Genomic DNA, 20,156 nt, shown 5'->3' with positions numbered 1-20,156 from the left:
AAAATTGGCACAGGAGATTTTCATCAGATATTCTGACTCTATATATATATATATATATATATATATTACCATAAAACTTATTTCGTTTGTTATTAATATAGCTACTCCAGCTTTTCTGTAGTTACTGTTTGTATGGTGTATCTTTTTCTATCCTTTTCTTTCGATATCTTTGTGTCTTTGAATTTAAAGTATGTCTCCTGTAGTTGGATTATGTTTTTTTATGCAGTTTGGCCATTTCTGACTTTTAATTGGATTGTTTAATGTATTTACATTTAATGTTACTGATATAGTTGGCTTAATTACATTTTTGGATTGTTCAGTTGTATAGAAATTCAGTTGATTTTTGCATGTTGATCTTATATCCTCACACACTGCTAAACTCAGTTCTAATAGATTTTTAGTGGATTCCTTAGGATTTTCTATATACGATATCATGGCATGTGCAGAGAAAGGTGGTTTTACTTCTTCCTTTTCAATATGGATAACTTTTATTTCTTTTTCTTGCCTAGTTGCTTGGGCTAGTACCCTTAGTACAGTGTTACGTAGATGTGTGAGAGTGGACATTCTTATTTTATTTCTGATCTTAAAAAACTTTCAGTCTTCCATCATTAGTAAGTATGATGTTAACTCTGGGTTCTTAATAGATGCTTTTCATGTGGTTGAGGAGATTCCCTTTCATTTCTAGCTTGTTAAATGCTTTTATCATGAAAGAATATTGGATTTTGTTGAATCTTTTTCTGTGTCAGTTGAGTTTTTTGTTTTTATTGTATTGTTTGTGATTTTATTCTATTGTTTGTATTTTTGTTTTTTATTTTGTTGATATGACATACTAATTGCTTTTCAGACATTTATTTACATCCCTTGGGTAAATTCACTTGGTATATAATTCTTTTTATGTTTCTGGACTCAGTTTGCCAGTATTTTGTTGAGGATTTTTGCATGCATATTCATAAGAGATATCTGTGGTTTTCTGGTGATATCTACATCTGGTTTTGATACCTGGTATCTGCTTGATTTGAAATGCTGGCCTCATAAAAGGAGGTGGGAATTGTTCCTCTTCTGTTTGGGAAGAGTTTATGAAGAGTTGCTATTAATCCTTCTTTAAATATTTTGTTACAATGCAATAAGGTAGTCATCTGGACCTCAGCTTTTCTTTGTGGGTAGTTTTTGATAATTCAGTCTCATCTCTTGTCATAGTTGTATTCTAATTGAGTCAGTTTCACTAGCCTTTGTCTTTCTAGGGATTTGTCCATTTCATCTAAGTTATCTAATTTGTTGATTGGCATACAGTTGTTCATAGTTTTCCTTTATAACTCCCTTTTTTTATATCTGTAAGGTTGGCAGTCATGTTCCCTCTTTCATTTCTGATTCTAATAATTTGAGTCTTCTCTTTTTCCAGGGTCTTAAGGTAGAGGATTAGGTTATGATTTGAGGTCTTTCTTCTTTCTTAATAAATTTTCTTATAAGCATGGCTTTGGATGCATCCCATAGGCTTTGTTACGTTATATCACCGTTTTTATTTATCTCCAAGTACTTTCTGATTTTTCTTCTGGTTTCTTCTTTGACCCATTGGTTAATTTGGAGTATGGTGTTTAATTTCCACATACTTGTGCATTTCCCAAATTCTTCCTACTGTTAATTTTAATTTTTCCACTGTAGTCAGAGTACTTTCTTTTATTTCTGTCCTTTCAAATTTATTACAGTTCATTTCATGGTATATACATGGTCTTTCACGGAGAATGATAGGTCATTGTTAACTATAAGATTTTACTGTAGCCCTGACTGGTATGGCTCAGTTTGTTGTGTGTAATTCTGCAAAGTGAAAGGTCATTGGTTTGATTCTCGGTCAGGGCATGTGCCTGGGTTTCAACTTCAGTCCCGGTTGGGGCGCAATGTTTCCCCCTCACACTGATGTTTCTCTCCCTCCCCCTCCCTTCCCCTCTCTAAAAAATAAGTAAATAAAAAAAAATTTTTTTTAAAGCTTGTATTGTAAAAATATCTTCTCTGAGTGATTGTTTTTTCATGTGTTTCAGATTGTTGTTATAATGAGAGGATTGCCTGGCAGTGGAAAGACGCATGTTGCAAAACTTATTCGAGTGAGTATGTGAGAGCCAGAGAGTCGGTTGTTTTATTAGCCATTTATCTTCTTACCAAGCAGAATTTGTCAATACAGATATTTCTCATTCAATCCATTCTGGCTGGCTCCTGTGGTAGAGGCCATCCCATGTAAATTTGGACCTGCTGAGACAAGTGTTTCTCCCTCTATTTAATTTGAAGCCACGAGAAGACTGCATGTTATTTAGCCCCAAGAAGAAACTGTAGTGTGAACATGCATGAATTTATTTCATAAATTCTCTTTCTTGACTACATGATTCTTAGGATAAGGAGGTAGAATTTGGAGGACCGGCACCCAGAGTGCTAAGCCTGGATGATTACTTCATCACTGAAGTGGAAAAAGAAGAAAAAGACCCAGATTCTGGAAAGAAAGTGAAGAAGAAGGTATGGTCACATCGTGACTCATCACCAGCAGTGAGAGGAGGAGTGTGGCTCCTTGAAACAGAGGGAGGCTCTCTGGCTGTTGAGCCCAGACTTCAGCGCTCGGTGCGAAAGAATGACCGCAGAGTCACTTCGGGCCACGTGCTGACCAGAGCAGAGGTTCAGGGCGGTTCTTTGCTTCTGCTAATTCCGTGTCTCCTTGTGGGGCTCCTAGGTAATGGAGTATGAATACGAAGCCGAGATGGAGGAGACCTATCGCACCAGCATGTTCAAAACTTTCAAAAAGACTCTGGACGATGGCTTTTTCCCCTTCATCATCCTGGATGCCATCAATGACAGAGTTAGGCATTTTGACCAGTTCTGGAGTGCAGCCAAAACCAAGGGTTTTGAGGTACAGACTTATAGTGGTTTAAGAGTGCTTTGTGTTATCACGTAAGTGCTGCGTGTGTTTGCCCAATCCCTATTCATTCTCTTCTAGGTGTATTTGGCTGAGATGAGTGCCGATAACCAGACTTGTGGCAAGAGAAATATTCATGGAAGAAAGCTTAAAGAAATAAACAAGGTGATTTGGGGGAACATAGAAGGTGCTGTATTTTAAACTTCGTTTAGGCTATAACATTTCTGTTGTCTGGAAGTTCTTGTTTATCCCCTTTACATTCAAAATACCTTTTCTACCTGCTTCAGTAAGTGCTTCTTACCCATCGCAGCTAAGTGAAAAAGGTAACCTAGCCCTGCCTTCAGCTAGTCTGTTAGACATCACAGTGTTAGTGTGTCTTGGATGTTCACTTGGTGGTTCTTTGAGTTGTTTCCAGAAGCAACTTGACCCCCTGAATCTCTTAATAGATGGCCGATCACTGGGAAACGGCACCTCGTCATATGATGCGCCTGGACATCCGTTCTTTGCTGCAAGATGCTGCTATTGAAGAGGTGAGTGTCCTTTGCCTCAGAGGCAGTGCAGAAATGCCCCTTTGTTACCCCTTTTAAGAACACCTGTATCACTGTCATTGAGATTAACCAGTTATTGATATTTTCCCCATTTTCTTTATATTGATGCATTCTCCCTCTCTTCCTCGTTAGTGTTATTACTACTATTTTTATCACTGTCGACTGTGGAACCACTTGAGAGTTCAGCTGCAGGGGTCATAACCCTGCACCCCTATATATTTCAGTGGGTGTCCCAAGAACAAGGGCATTGTTTTGCAAAACTGGTAGTCTGAATTATCTCATATACAGTTTGCATTCAGATTTCACCAGTTATTCCCATGATGTGCTTTTATAACAATTTTTTAAATTCAAGATGCAGTTCTTCAGTGTAAAAAATAATTTCTTAGCCATGCTATTCTTGTGGAAGACAGAATTTTTGAAGAGTATAGTCAGCTGTTTTGTGGAATTCTCCTCAATTTGAATTCGTTCGATGATTTCCACACGGTTAGTTTCAGGTTACACAGAAGCAGGGCTGCTGCAGAAGTGACGTGTCCCAGTGTGTCATGTCAGGAGACGCATGATGTCAGTTTATTTCACTGTTGGGGATTTAAGTGGTGGTCATTGGTTCGGGTGGAATCCATCAAATTTTTCTCTTTGTAATAAGTGACCTGTAGGGAGATACTTTGAAACTGTTAAATATTCTGATCCCCAACAAATTTTTATTCAGTGATAGTTCTTGCCTAAATTAATTATTAATTTGGTGAAAGTAAATCTTTATCATGGAAAAGGAAAGGATTTTCTTTTTTGATCAAGCATGTACTTTTCTTTTGCTCGTCCCCCTCCTGCGAGTGAGAGGTGCTCGGCGTCGTTGTTGCATGGTCACGTGTTCCCGCCTCCCGTGCCCCTCAGCCCGCTTCCGTCCAGCGTCTTGCACAAAAGAGCTCCGTGACAGGGGGCAGTTCTCACTTACCCTGTTGCTTCATTTTGCAATTACATAGGACATAGTTGAGCTTTTTCAAAACCTTTTCCTCCTGGCTTCTGTGGATCCGCCTCTCCTGCCTTTCCTCGGGCCACACCTTTTCCAAGTTTCCTTTGCTGGCTTCTCTCGCCCCAACAAGAGAAGAGCTTTCAGGTTTATCTATCCTGGGCTCTAGTTTCATATTGCACATTCTATGTGGGTAATCGTTCTGGTTACATGCCCTTAATATTAAATTGTAAAGACCAGAATGCATTTCATCAACATCTTAACAATAATTATATCTAAATACAGGTGATTTTTATGATCAATCATTGTTTTCCACATTCTGTAGAGAAAAACGTATATTACCGTAGTACATCTCAGACGCAACCTTTCCAGTATGTAATTCGTCCAAACCTGTTCCTCTTCTAGGATTCTCTGTATTAATCATTGGACCCCTCACTCACTTTGGTGCTGCAACCTTGACTCTCCGCATTATTCTTGACTCTTTATTTTTCCTTATACCAAAGCTCAACCCTGTCCCTCCACCGTGTAGTCGGTCCGCAGGTTTTGTCAGTTGTAACTCACACGTCCCTCCCTAACCCACCTGCTGTGTGTGTTGCTGCCATCCTAGGCTGTGCCGTCACTCTGTCTTTTCTTAACATTTTGAAATTTGAATCATACACATGTTTTGCTTGATTGGAAAAATACTTGTTAAAGGTTTTAAAAAGAAATCCTAGTAATTTGTAGGCATTCAAAACAGGTAATTACCAGTGTCATAGGAAACTGTAAAGACAAATATCCCAGGAAAACAAAAGGCAGGCTTATTACTGTCTTTTACCAGGTTGGTGTTAAAGTTTCAGATGTTGAAAATTACTTAGTATGTAACAGTGAGGCTGTGTGGTCTTGCTCTAGGTAACTGTGCTCATTTCAGATCTCGGTGAGGGACTCAGCATTTTCCTAAGTGTTAACTTAATCTTTTTCATTGTGATTATTGGGGTGGTATAGGTAGAAATGGAAGATTTTGATGCAAATATCGAAGAACAGAAAGAAGAAAAGAAAGATGCAGAGGAAGAGGAAAACGAACTGGTAGGAGACAGACCAACCACTTTGAATAAAGTGTCTCTTCATTAAAATCTCTAGGTGTTTAAATTCAGATCTGTGGTCAGGTTGTTACTGTTGCTATGCACCGTAATGGTAAAAATTTCAGGATTGTCTTCAAGGAGACTTTTGGATACTTTTTACTTTTCTCCTGACCAAAAGAACCCTCTACTGTGTTTTTATAAGAAAATGTTAAGAATGCTAAGAAACTTACCCTTGTACTCACTCATCTTTTGGGGGGGTGGCTTTAGGGGAGCACACCTTTTAAGGAAATCAGTTACTTGTGGAAGGGCATTCTTACACTCCAGCAGATACGTGGTACAGCCTACCACATATGCGTAATTTTCTCTTCTTTGCTATAAGATCTCAAAATTGAGTTTCTGTCAACTGAGGCAGAAGAACTTACTGAATGAGGAGGCAGAGGGTTGCCATAGGCTGCTGGATTTGTTCTTCTGCATTTTATTCTCTTCAGTAATGGGGGAAATGATTTGACTGTGTAGGCAATGCATTTTGCTTAGGCTGATTAGAGACATAGTGTGAGTTCAAAGTTCCTGTGTACCTCCTGTAAATGCTTTTGATCATACGTCTTAGAAATGTTTGCCTTACCTTGTCATTCACGAATATGCGACCTACAGAGTTACATTACTTTTCAGTGCTTGCTAAATGAGGTACAGAGATTAGCAGTGCCTTGGAATAGTGTTGCTTTTTCAATTCAGTGTTATTCGGTTTATTTAATATTTCAGCCCTTGCTAATGCTGCTTCTCACATTCTTCTGAAAATGTACAAAGCGAGAGCCTGACTCCTACCTCCCAGAGAATACAGGCTCTCCAAGATGTGGCCCCATGAACCCATGCATGATATGGAGAACTCTGGGTAGGAACTGCGTGTTTATAAAGAAATGGTACCTTTACATTTCCAGATTTCTATGTGGATTAAAAAACAGGCTTTAAAATTAATAGCATTTGAGTCTCAGTATGTTATTTTTTTCTTTAAACAAAGTATTTTTCTTAATTATTGTATTTTGACATGTATGAGCCAAAACATAGGCAGGATATTCACTTAAAGGTCCACGCTGTTCTGGAATATGGCTAATGACCTCATTAGCTACTTGCAGCGTGCATACTAGAAAGTGATCGTGTGGGAAGTCTATAATGTTAGCTTTCTGAAGCTCCGTCTGTCTTTTGTGGAGAGTTCAGTTCAGGATTTGGTTCATAACATCCGATTTGCTTAGGTATAGGTCAAAACTTAGAACTTACAACTTTTTTAAATAAAACACACTTTAATAAACTTTCGCACCAGAAACCTGGCAAGGAAGCCTTAGGACTCTACCCTGCTGGACTACCTCTCTTATTTCCAAGTGGCTTACCATTTTAAGCAGTGAGAAGATGATGTGGTTTTAAGTAAGAGCATGGTAATTCCAGCAGGGGGAAATTAATACACTTGTTTTGCCTGTCTCTGTTATGAAACTTCTCTTAACCTATTCAGAGATGCAGAATCCAGATCTTCTACTTTGGGGCTTTATTCCAAGAGTAAAAGATGCTTGGAGGATTTTAACCAAAGGGTTAAGAGCAAGTCTCATGTCATTCAAACTGCTTTGATGAAATTCTCAATAAACTCTGCATTTTGTCTGCTCTGTACTGATGACTATAGCTGGGTGAAAGCCAGACTTTTCTTGATTGAGAGAACGGGCGGGGGCAGTTATTGGTTTGATGTTCTGCCTTCCTTAGTGCTTCAGTGAATCTAGTTGATGTGACTCAGAATTTACAATTATTCTAGTGATGCATAAGGTTGTCAGATGACGTTTGAGGTATAATTTGTACAAATTTCATCAATACTTCCAACACCATCACTTCAGCATAGTTTGTCTTGGTTTGTTCATAAAATGTATTTGAAAAAGATGGTATAATTTATAAACCTGGAATACTGCCTAATGAGTTGAAATTGAATTATTAGTCTGGTTTGAAAACTAGAACTGTATAAGACCTGTAGGTTTCCTGGAAGAATGATGATGCTCTAGTAAACCCTTACAGAGAAGCTATTGCCATGAAAATGTTCAACATACTTTGCAACTTACGTGTGTCAGTCTATTCTATGAACTTGAACATCCCAATAGTCAGGAGATACATTGATTCTTAAAAGATGCTGACACCTTTGATGAACCTGTCCTACATAATAAGTTCTAGTGTTAAAGTTCTGTATGTTAAAGTCTGATAGAACAGAGTCCAAATAAGGGAAAAGGGGAATCATAGTAAATTACCAAAAAAGTATATACTTAACTTGCCAGGTGAATAAACTGAAAGGGTTACAACATAGTTAAATAGGTATGTTGGGAAATGTGAAAATATTATGGGACTTTGTTTGAAATAAACCACCCGGTCATTTTATTAAATAAGATGTAAATTGCCTGTGGAGATTTCTGGGTTTTCATGTAATAGGAAAATGTGATTTTAGAAGACATCAGAAATGATAATCAGTTTCCAACTTACGAAAAAGAAATGCTCTGAAATTGATTCAGTAAAATTAGCCTTTGTAAGATCTGGCAAATGTATGGAGTCATTTAAAAATGAAGTCGAATTTCATAGTTGTATTCAGTGAAACTAAGTTTTCTCCTTTCTTTCGACTATTCACAATTGTGCTGGACTATAACTGCCTTGAAAAACACTCTGGACCTCATGGCTACTATCACTTGAGTACAGCAATTGGTTGGAGATAATAACCCAGCCAGTGTTACAAACCCTCTGCTACTCTGGATGATACGTGCACAGTGACTGCCGTGCATTCTTACCGTGTTTACTGTGCGGCTGGTGTTCAGACCACAGTCGTGTGTCCTGCAATGTAGCTGCTTCAAAGCGCCTTCACCGTACAATTCCGAAGGGATTACTCTAAAATCTAGGCAGGGAAGATTTATGCATTTGGTAATTTAGTTTCTGCCAAGATAATGAAACTGTTTTCCCTGAGGATATTTTTATAACGAGTGAGTGGAAACTGTATCCATTCCCAGTTTTAATGCTTTTCCAAAATCAAAAGTGATATGCATGTATGTGTCTCTTTCTAACCCTTCGAGCTTCTCTCTGTGTACGATTTAGGGTTACATTCCGAAAAGCAAATGGGAGATGGACACATCTGAGGCAAAGCTAGGTGGGTATTTCCTTTTTCCTGTTTTTATATGTGATACCTGATGGTAATGGTCATAGATCTTTCTGCTGTAAGGAGAACAGATTTCCCAAAAGTTCTGCTTAAACCAAGATTTTTGGCCTACCTTAGACCCTCAGTCTGTTTTGTTAGTTTCCAGTTTAACTAGTTATGTCTTGTGACAGAATTAAAGAAGAGTATTTTAAGAGCACTACCTTCAATACCACTTTTTTTAGAATAAGTGGAAACACGTGATAAATTTATTAATAAAATGCTGTCACTTTTGAAATCCATTCTTTCATATTAATCAGACATGTTAGTACTGATGAGAATTCTGGTTTTCTAAAAGAATATTTAACTGCAGTCCAGAGTTGAATCAGATTGTGAGTACTTTGAGTAGAAATAATAGGAATAATGAATATTGAAGCTTAAAAATGAATTAAAAGGCAATTATTTTCCTTGTATAACAAATTAGAGTTTCTGGGTGGGGAGTGGTAGGTATGTCATTTAGGTTTTTGAAGAGCCTGCTTTATAAGATTCTACTTACATTTCCCTTCAACTTTCCTTTAGAGCCAGATTATAAGGTAAACTGGCTTAAAGTGTTGTCTAAATCAGAATTGGAACTGCTTAGTGTGAGGTTGTCTGCCAAGCAGAAAATCATGCATATCCAGTGGATTTTCCTCCAGTATTTCATAGCATTTTTTCTTTTTTCTTTTTTTGTTTGTTTGTTTGTTTCTGTTTTTACCTTACTTAAAGAGAACCATTTAACATATGGATTAAGATATGTTAATAAATAATCTAAGAAAATGTGATAAGGACTTTTTGAGAAGGTTGATCTTACCTACTAATATATGAAGTAGGGCTGTTGGTCTTTGAGTTTCTCTTCCTGGTATCACGCTACTATTCCAAAACCGAAGGAATCATCTAAATATCGTACGTTTAGAATAAATTTGATCATTTAGCTGCTTCACTGTTTGGGACACATTGGTGTTTCTGACATCAGAGGGGTGCATTTTACAGCCTCATAGGCTGTGCCTTTTATTTCGCCCAGCTGATCACATTTGCCATTGACGTTGACCAGGTCTGATGTTAACAGGTAGTTCCATAAACTGCACTATTACTGTATTATTGGGTAGTTGCTTTGTTGTAAAGTCTAGACTTTTCTTCTACTGTATGTCATGTGAAAATTGCACGTGGCTACTGACATTCTTCCTCTAGTCTTCCCTCTGTAGGAAATCTTCATAGCCAATTGTCTCCTATCCTAAACTCTCAAAGAATTTTTAAGTGTTTAAATGCAATTAAATATGTAGGAAAATAATCACAACTTGCTTTTAATAATAATGCTTTAGAGCTGCTTATTTCAACATTAGGTTAAAAATGTTGGAAGTTCTGTGCTTTTAAGATAACCTGGAAGACTGTGCAGGTCATGTCCCTTTTCTCTGGTTTTCTGAATAGTGTCTGTATTTGGGGGCATGGAGAGAGCATAGAGAGACAAAGGGGATTATAAAAGAGAGAAATACTTTAGCCAAGCATATAGCCAGAGGCCTTATGTAATATATGGTCTAGGATAATGTGTTTTTAAACTCTAATCTATTTTCTATTTTTCTTTCTAATTTTTAAAAAGAAAGGAAAATAGAATTTAATAATGATGATTCAAGAAAATAGGCTATTAATCTTGGTATTGATTTCTGGAAAAAATTCTTGCCTGTCTACTATTTGCTTCTCAGAAAATAAATTTTATACAAATTTATTCTATTTTAAAGACAGTGTTACACAGCGAATTCCAGAAATGGATTTGTGAAGTAAACCCTTTCAGTTAAAGGCACTAAAGATGTGGCAGTGAATCTGGAAAGCACGTTTGACGGGCTTGCAGTTGGGCACTTGCCTATTCTTAGTCAGAGCACCATTGACGTATGTCAGTACTTGCCCCTCACACCCTGTGTATGTTGAGAGCTGATCTGCCCATGGAGGAAGACAGATCGAGTGTGAGCGTTCTTCAAAGTGCTCGCCTTCTGGAGATTAGCCTGGGGAAGCAACTAAAAAGAAGATTCTTCTCTGTAACACGAGGATCTTCATCTGAGAATTAGCCTATTTGTGTTGCCTTCCTTATTGTAACAACTTCAGTAAATTTGATTATCAAGTAGGATTTATTTTTCTGAGTTTCCCAACATTCCTAAGTCTCTCTTGGTAACATGGTTGTGCTGGATGGAAGCGTATTAAGCTTTAGCAGTGTCACATTGAGCCAGAAGAGCGGAGTCTGAAACTGAGGGATTTTGATTCACAAATGAGTCTGCCATCGAGAAAATACTCACCTACACTCTTTCAAGGAGTTGGTTAAATTTCATTGCAGATTTTTGATCTATGTTCGTGAAGTACAGTATACAGTTCAGCCTATGTTTGAGTGTTACAAATTTGAAGTGGTATAATTTTAGAAACATTCAGAACTGGCCCTGGCAGGTGCAGCTCAGTGGCTTGAGCTCCAGCCTGTGAACTGATAGGTCGCCGGTTCTACTCCTGGTCAGGGCACATGTCTGGGCTGCAGGCCAGGTTCCCAGTTGGGGGCATGTGAGAGGCAACTGGTTGATGTATCTTTTACACATCCGAGTTTCTCTCCCTCCCTTTCTCCTTTCCATCTCTCTAAAAATAAATAGAATCTGTCTAAAAAGAGAAAAGAAAGGAAAAAAGAAACATTCAAAACAGCCTGCACATCTGGCTTGGGTGTCAGAGCTGTTGAAACTGCCTGTGTTACCCCTTGAGTCAAACCTGGGACCCAGGCCCCCTAATGCACATCACAGCCTTGAAGCTGCTTAAATTCCAGTGACGTGATTTAGGTTTCTGCATATCAAGTTCTTTTGTGTTTCTCATTGCTGTCATTTGTCTCTGCTTGTGAGTTACTGTGTATAGGTCCTTCTGTGTGTCCGCGGGTTTCCTCCCCGCAACTGGAATGCAGTTACGACTTATAGAGGCATCCAACTGCTGTATGTTCACTACGAACAAATTCCCAGAAATGCCATTTATCTAGAAAATACAGAGATGTATCTGAATTGTTTTTTTTTATGCTATAATATATATACTGTTTCGAAGATGTGTTAAAAATCTGTGACTGGTCAAGTTGGGTATTTAAACCTTCATCTTCATCTTAAAACGTCATCTTTTGAAACTCAAACCTCTGAAAATCATTAGTGTGAGTGTACTGGACACCAGTTGTCTTCTGTAACTAGCGCCCCAGGTTCTGCCTCCCTCGCCTTATCCCACACATCTGTGTGTTTGGGTTTCCAGGAGGCCGCGTGGAAGAGGTATGAACCTTTCTTCAACCTCAAGAAGGAAACTTTAAATGTGTTATGCACAGATTTCAAAGTAAACATTTCAGACAAGGGTGTTCAGACTAAAACTCTGCCCTGAACTTCCTTCCACGTGGCCGGTACGGGACTCCTGGCCTGGAGCTCCTGTCGCACCCAGCGCGTGAGGGGAAGCACTTGCAGCTCAGTCCCCGCGCTGTCCTGCACTGCGGCTTGGCCATGCCTTATTCTTGGAATTGATATATGAACTTCCCTTCGAAGTATGTTAATGTCAAAATTGATCTTACTAAGTTTGGAAATCCTTTGAGGTTAATTAATAATTGTATGGGAGCTTCCTGCTCTTCTGGTAATACTGTACAGTGTCGAACTGAGACAGGTTTATTGTTTGTGGGACGTTGTTGGTTTCCTAATACTGTGACCCTGCACAATCAAGGGGTCACTTCTTTAAGATTCTGTATAATATGGCCTGTCATATACATGCCGATAGAACCATTTGATACAGCATGTGATTTACAGAGGTTAGAAGACTGTTTCTGTTGAACTCATCCATGTTAAAATTTTTCCAAAGTGATATGATAAAATTTTCTCGAGTTTTGTAAAGTGCCGTAGTTTGCCTGGCCAGATTTTTAAATAATACTGCTTTTGTCGGGGAGGGGTTTAGAAAATAAAAACTTTGCCAATTATGCAAATTGTTACTGGTTTTTGTAGCCTGTGTGGTATGGTGCAATTAGTTTTGTGTGAAACTTTTACATTTGAAGCATAAACTCGCCCTCTCCTGCCACTGCTTCCATTGTACGTTTCATATCCGTTCTCTCCAACTTGGTGCTTAAAAGATTTTAAGCATCCTTTGTGGAGTTCAGTGAGGTGGGGCTACTGAGTGTTTCAGAAGTTTTCAGATTTCCCTTTATTGACCTGCTTAACAGTAGTGTGCTTGTATAACTACATGATTCAAAAGTTCAGCGCTTCAGTGTAACTAAACTATGTAACATAGTATTCCACATGTAGAAATCAGAATCAGTATTAACAACCAGTAAAAAACACCACACATTTCATCTCGTGTTCTTTTTGAAGACACCTAAACTTGTACCTCGTAATTTCTGAATTGGCAATTCCTGTTCATTTAACTGAGTGCAGTTTGGGGGCCTTGGAAAGCCTAGCCCTCGCAAATTGAGGATTCAGAAAGAAAATTCTGATCTGGTCACTCTGGTGGACTAGCCCCTCTCCTCAAAGTGGTCAACAATGCTACATAGTGTAACCAAAGGGAAGTGGTGGTTTGCGCGGTCAGCTTACTCATAAGCATTAACTCGTGTGAATCTTCTCACAGAGGTCGAACTCCCAGGAAACCGTTCATCCAAAACCTTTTAAAACATTAGCTTGGCTCATTAAGTTCTTGGTACTACCTGCTTTTCATATGACACAGCACCACACATGATTACAGGGCAAATGGGTGGTGTTAACACTGTGCTAGAGGAAAAAGAGAATGGGCAAAAATGTTTTTTTTTTTTAAACTCAACCTTGCATTTTCAGAGCACGAGAGCTGAAAGTGTGATTTGGGAGGGGAGGGGTGGGGTGGGAGACAGGGCGGCCAGGAGACAAGCGCCTTTCTTGCTCTGTCCATAGTTGTTACCTAAACCACCATCATAATGTAATGGCTGTCAGTACGAACAGCAAATAAATAGCGCAGACTGCACAGAATTTGATAGTGTCTCGGCCAAGAAGATAGTTTGGATCTGCAAGAGATGCTGCTCTCAAACCCGTGGACGCGAGCTCTGACCCTGCTCCAGCCTTCCTTCCCTTGTTTGTGTATCGTGTGTGAGCTCACACTCTCCCTTAACGCTGCGGCTCTGTGTTTGTCCCTCAGACAAGTTGGATGGCTTGAGGACTGGTGCTAAGAGGAAGCGGGACTGGGAGGCAATTGCCAGCAGGATGGAAGATTATCTTCAGCTCCCTGACGATTACGACACTCGCGCTTCGGAGCCTGGGAAGAAGAGGGTAAGAGACTTTCTCAGTAACTGCCGACAGAGGAAGGGCCCGTTTGGGCATGTGGGTTTAGAAAGTTAAAGACAAATAATCACACAAATGCTGTTTTTTGGAGCAATTTAATGTACACTGTTTTACACTTCAGAAAAATATGTCAGACTTTATAAATTATCAGGTCAAAGCGTACAAGTAAACTTAAAAATGTAGAACAGAAATGGCAAGCAAGTTGTCAACCTTAACGGACTTTGGAGTAGGCACTTGGGCCGTTTTGTCATGGATCAAAAGAGCCAGGTGCAGAGAAGAGTGTTAGAATCTGTGAGACTTCTGAATGGATTAGATGTAGAGAGTCTGGGAGTGGATAGAACCAGGGCTGGCTCTTCAGGGCTCCGGGCGTAGGCATTCCATGTTTGGGATGCTGTTTCTTGAAGTAATGTAAAACTGGAGGAGTCAAAAGTTTGAGAGTAAAAAATCAGAAGTTCAATGAGGGGCCAGTTAAATTTGAAATGATAATAGGACTCAGGACTCCAAAATTGAGAGGTACAGATGGAGATAAATGTTGGGAGAAGTAAAGAGAGGTACATTGTTAAATGGTACAGAGAAGACAAGTAAATTGGGAACAAAGAAATAGCCACTGAGTTTGACACATGGAGGTCGATGATGATTGATCACAAATAATCAGTCAGATTTTCTTAAAGAGTTGGAGCACAGAAGTTTTGTGCTTTGTGACATGACAGGGCACAGAGAAATAAAGTTAGGTCTTCCACACAGATGTCAAATTCAGCAAAAGGAATATCTCTGTGTAGCCTTTAAAGCAGAATAATAAGGCAAAAGGGATCATATTATATGTGATCTGCATAAACCTTTTCCAGCTAATCAGTCTTAATCTTTCTCTATCAGCACCTACTTAAATGACTTCCTAGTTTGCCACGTTGTACAATTAGTTATTTATCTGGTCCCTTATTGATAGATAATTATGCTGGTTTCATTTTATTGCTAGTACTGTGGTGAAAGTCATGATGTACGAGGTCTATCCAGAAGGTACCCAGCCATGTACTGTGAAAAATAGAGACATCTGTTGAAAAAGATACACGACACAAGAAACATTGTGCACAGGATAATGATGCCTCAGTCCCCTTCAAAGTAGGCACCTTGGGACCTCACACAGTTCTCCCAGTCGCCATCAGCTGCCCCGTTGTATTTTCCTGAATCTCATCAACAGTCTGAAATCTCTTCCCTTTCAAAGGTGATTTTAGTTTTGGGAAAAGCCACAAGTCACAGGGTACCAAATCTGGGCTGTAGGGGAGCTAAGTCACCTGGGTGATTTGATGGTTCACAAAAAAACTCTGCATAAGACATGATGCATTAGCGAGTGCACTGTTGCAGTGAAGCTGCCACTCACCAGTTGCCCACAGCTGCAGCTTTCTGAATCATAGGAATTTCCATGGAGGAATGTTTAAGCTTAACTCAAAATTTGACACAAAGCAGATTCATTGTTCTCCTGCCTCAGTCATTTTGAATTCGACAGCCACACTGTGCACATGCTCACTCAATGGCATCTACTGCCCCGACTGACTGGTACAGTGAAGTCCCAGTTGTTCACACATGCGCATTCCAGTCCACACTCCTTGTCTGCCGGGTTACATCGGTGTTGCACAAACTTCTCGTTACATTAACAATGGCTGGACTTTTTCCGGACAGACCTCATGTACGTCTTGACATCTCTTGGAAAGTGTATCCATAGGGTGGACTTTCAGCACTAAAGCTGCAGCTCATAGAATATGATTTATCATTTCCGACAGATATTGTGAGGTTGCTTTCCAGAAAGGTACATCTATTTATACACCCACATGTAAGTAAATGCCTATTTTTCCACACTTGCCCCCTCAGTGCTGTTACCAGACTTTTAAATTTTTCACACTCTGATAAGTGGGGAAAAAGGTATCTCATTTTACATTTTTTAAAATTAAGAATGAGGTCATGTATAATGTCTTTATCTCTATACATCATTGCCTTTTTCTGAATTTCCTCAGTACTTTACTAGAAAAAGAACATTTACTGTAAGGGGGCGAAGTTTCGATAGGGCAGACACCATCACGGAGAACGCTGGGTTCAGAGCGCTTTCACGTGCTTCGCAGGCCCTAGGCCCGGCTCTGTCTCTGAGGCCCGAGCGGATGGGGAAGGGAGATCTGGTTAGTGGCCTTCTTTATGTGCCCAGCTCCTCCCAGAGACTACCTGTATTGATACCTCCTATTCCAGTGTTAAGGTTGGGACAACGAAATAGAAAGAACTCTGTTTGGGGATGATAATTTGGTGTAGTTCTGGTAACCATGAGTAATCCGAAATGAGAAATATTTTTCTCTAGTTTATTTTTAGTCCGTTAACTGTCACCCTCATCAGTGAGGAGTTTGTGATCCCATGTACTTTACGTTGGAAATGGGTGGGCAGGGAGCTGAGCTACGCACCCCCTAGTTCTTTAGTGACCCCTCTGTAACCCTCCCCCTGCCTCACTCCCATTTCAGATAGTTTTTAACTTTCGAACCACTTGCAGAATCAGCGTCAGAGCATCTGGAGGTCCTGCAGGTAGCAAGGGATACACAGTTCATTGTTCATTCCTTTCCTGGGCTCTCTTGACGTCTAATACTCAGCTTTTTACAAATCCCAGGCGAGTTCCCTGGGATTAACTTCCGCTCTATGAAAAGGTCATTTAGTAGGATTGGTCATACTATAATTTTACCAAAATGGTTAGGTTTTAAAATATAATTTATTTTTTAAAAGTTTCACTTCTTAAATGGTAGCTCAAGTGGACTTTCACTTTATTCCTTTGGTGACTGTGGAAGGTGAACCTGCCCATTATACTGTTTGCTGAGCTCATTATAGAGATATTTTTAGTGACAGTGGACGAAGTATGTGTGCCTCAAAACTTACAGTGTTCATTCTGGTTTTTCTGAACTGTCACATTTTTTAACAGTTAAGATAAATGGCCAAAAAGTGGAGACTGTAAATCTCAGTAATAGTCCCTCTAGGACAGTCTGGAGGGACACTGACTGACTGGCGGCGTTGGTCTGAAGGCACCGCCCACGGGTGCCGCCCACAGGCGCTGCAGCAGAGCGGACCGGGCTGGGTTCGGAGGGGCCCGTGTGCTTGGACTCATTCTGGGCCTAGGGGAAGGGTTCACAGCAGATGAGAGTCACCACTGTGCATCTCAGGGAGCTCATCCAGCAAAATGGGCTGGTGGGGGACGAGAGTGCACACAGGAGAACCAGGGGGGAGGGTAGTGCTCTACTTCGAGTTGAAAAAGATGAGGTCAGTGAGCTAAAAAAATGACAGACGAGTTGGAAGGGACGGGCCTGAGCTGAGGGCTGAACTGTTGGGCGCTGGCATGGTGGGGACTTGGCGATCGCCTCGGGGGGTCTTTCTGTAGCTTAAGATACATGCCTTTCTCCAGTTCTCCCACTTCTCATTTTTTAAACTTCTGGTTTCATGTTAGTTATCCTACCCCTTAGACTATCCAAAGAGGGCAAAAGCCTTTTTGCGTATTTATTTTTCCTAAAGCCCAGCCTAACACTGTGTTCTTTCTAGGTGAGATGGGCAGACCTGGAGGAAAAGAAGGATGCAGATAGGAAAAGGGCCATAGGCTTTGTGGTCGGACAGACGGACTGGGAGAAAATCACAGATGAAAGTGGTCACCTGGCTGAAAAAGCCCTCAATCGAACCAAGTATATATGAGACTTAGTTTTCAAATGGAGTCATTCTTCCCCCAAGGTAAGGATACAGAGTCTTTTAAGTAGCCTACTGTGTGGTTGTTTTGAAGGGTTTGATATAAAGTAGATAGCATGCTTTGTTAAAAAGGCGTCGCTTTCTGTATTTTCTGGTTCTAAAAAAGTAAGTATGTGCTGGTTGCCAGCATTTACAGAACATTCTAAAAGGAAGCAATTTTCTGCAACCTGACTCACATATAAAAATGTAAGACTTAAGAAAGCATGGATTCTATAGATTTGTGAAGGAGTGGAATGATGAGAGACTAAGGTCTGCTGAGCTTGCCTGTTTTTTCCTGGGGTGACGGCCTTTCCATTTCTTTCCAGATGGTCCGCCTCGAGGTGACCTGAAGCCAAGGCCCCCAGAGCTTCATCGTGCGTCGCCTTGCTTCCACGTTTCCGTTTTTGTTCTGTTTCTACTGCTTTCGTTTTTTAAAGTTCTCCAGTGTCCCCAAGAGGTGTTAGGATCTTGCTGTATCTAAGCAAGAAATTAAATTTTTTAAAAACTATTCTGGGGAGGGTGGGAGTGATAGGTTAACTGCCGAAACCAGGTGGAGGAGTCCAACGAAAAACACTTTCTCCACCTTACAATCTCACGGACTCTCTCTGTCATCATTGCTTTGTGGCTGTTTTGGTTTTTTACTGTATGTAACTGGTAGCTGATTGTACTAGGATTGAAAACAATAAACTTTCATGATAAAGCCGATGAGATTCATGGGCAATACAGCATGGACCCCTTTCTCTTGTTTTTTTTTTAATATGGTGTGTTCTAATGGCATGCAAGCCACGCATCCCCAAACCCCTCTCTCACTGAGTATTATGTGGCTCGCTGATTCCGTGGCACATAACACAAGGCTCAGCGATGTTCAAAGCACTCATCTATGTCTCATTGGTGGTTTCCTTCTCTACCTTTGTATCTTAAAGACTGGTACAGACGGTTTGAACTATTCATGTGTTCCCTGCTCTGCAACATGAGTTACTGTATGGTTTTGGCCCTTTCTCTGTTCCTCCCTCTCTGCGTCTTTCCTCGTTTGACTTTCTCCCTGATGCTGTTATGTTTTTATTTTTCCTGCTCTGACTTTGACACCTGCTGGGTAGAGTTGACGCGCTCTGTGGAACCCAGGAGCTAATTGTCTTAGTGCTGATCTTGAATCGTTGATATTTTAATCCAGGTCTCAGGGAAGGAGTGTGGAGATGCAGAGCCCTCTGGCAGGAAGCCTTTAAGCCTGTTGGGGCTTCAGGTTCTTGCCAGATTGCTCGTGATTGGAAAGCATGGCCTACTGCTCAGATTTTCCTCTCTCGCGCATAGTACCGGGGGAACATAGGAACATGCAGAGCTACATGTCGTTCCTATGTAAAAACAGAAAAGGGGCTATTTTCCCTTTTTCATTCTGCAAAGAAAAAAATGTCATTTTCTGGCATGAGAGAAGACAGAAGAGCCTTCTTCCTCAAACACCATTTCTACTTTGTAATCCAACTCAGCACGTTATAAATTTATTCACAAAAGGGCTTGAATATTTTGAAATGTTCACTTTTGGGATACAGACCTCTTAGTTTTGTGACTTAGATTAAATACTGTGTATGGAGATAATATTTACTAGTATTTGAGTAGTATCACTTTGGGTTCAAGAACTTGAAATTGTAGTACTGAAGACTAAGTTAATGGGAACTCCTGCCAACTTCCTTTTTGTTATCTTCCCTGAGATTCTGAATGCTATATGTGTAAGAAGCTTTAAGTTCATTAATAAGTCAGTATTGAATGTATGATTTGCTACATTAAACAACCCCCATTATTTGTAGTATTTAACAAGCTACCTTGGTTACATTGTGGACAATATGTGTGTACTGATCCTTTTCACTGCCTTTATTGTGTTGAGCAAAGGTACATCACAAGATAACCAGTAGAATTACTGTTTGTAAAAAGACCCACGAGATGTGTTCTCTAGTTCAGAAGAAAATGGAGGCATATATTTCTAATACAGAATGTTTTACTTTCAGTCTTCGTAACCTTTTTATGTTCTGACTGGCAGTGTTCAGATGCCAATTGAAGGAGAAGTGGTAACCCTATCAATGTAGACTTCCGGTCAAGATGGTGGATAGGTAAATGTATCTCACCTCCTCACACAACCACATCAAAATTACAACTAAATTACAGAACAGCCATCACTCAGAACCATCAGAAACTGAGCTGAATGGAAGTCTACAACTACAGAATAAAGAAGCTTTATCCATCCAGACTTGTAGGAGGGGTGCAGATGCTCAACAAGCTGGTCCCAGACCCACATATGGTGGATAAAAATTCAGGAGGGGTATCTCAGGAGTGGCAAGTCCCAGCCCCACACCAGGCCCCCCAGCCCAGGGTTCCAGTGCCAGGAAGATGAGGCTCCATAACTAATGGTGGCAAAAACCACTGGGGATAGAGTAGGTGGAAAAAACTTCCGGAGTCCCAAGCAGTCCCCCTTAAAGACCAACACACAAACTTACACAGACACCCTCATTCTGAGCTCAGGC

At 40.2% G+C, this 20,156-nt stretch overlaps 1 protein-coding gene across 2 annotated transcripts in view; it reads left to right on the top strand.

Moving 5' to 3' along the window:
- The window catches only part of YLPM1 (YLP motif containing 1), a 59,903-nt gene extending 41,531 nt beyond the window's left edge, over nucleotides 1-18,372 (top strand). The window contains exons 12-21 of one of the 2 annotated variants that reach the window (XM_037031654.1): nucleotides 2,034-2,096; nucleotides 2,380-2,499; nucleotides 2,711-2,887; nucleotides 2,975-3,058; nucleotides 3,340-3,423; nucleotides 5,387-5,467; nucleotides 8,566-8,617; nucleotides 13,772-13,902; nucleotides 17,470-17,652; nucleotides 17,973-18,372. In XM_037031654.1, coding sequence (XP_036887549.1) covers nucleotides 2,034-2,096; nucleotides 2,380-2,499; nucleotides 2,711-2,887; nucleotides 2,975-3,058; nucleotides 3,340-3,423; nucleotides 5,387-5,467; nucleotides 8,566-8,617; nucleotides 13,772-13,902; nucleotides 17,470-17,616 — 939 coding nt within the window. In that variant the 3' untranslated portion in view covers nucleotides 17,617-17,652; nucleotides 17,973-18,372. Of the gene's footprint in view, nucleotides 1-2,033; nucleotides 2,097-2,379; nucleotides 2,500-2,710; nucleotides 2,888-2,974; nucleotides 3,059-3,339; nucleotides 3,424-5,386; nucleotides 5,468-8,565; nucleotides 8,618-13,771; nucleotides 13,903-17,469; nucleotides 17,653-17,972 lie in introns of those variants that run through there. The other variant, XM_037031655.1, reaches the window with a different exon arrangement.
- Nucleotides 18,373-20,156: the final 1,784 nt, after the last annotated feature.

This window comes from Sturnira hondurensis, unplaced genomic scaffold, assembly GCF_014824575.4.
Source record: "Sturnira hondurensis isolate 20B ecotype Veracruz unplaced genomic scaffold, ASM1482457v3 Scaffold0021143, whole genome shotgun sequence".
Classification (NCBI taxonomy): Eukaryota; Metazoa; Chordata; class Mammalia; order Chiroptera; family Phyllostomidae; genus Sturnira; species Sturnira hondurensis.
This window is presented reverse-complemented; position numbering and strand designations above follow the sequence as displayed.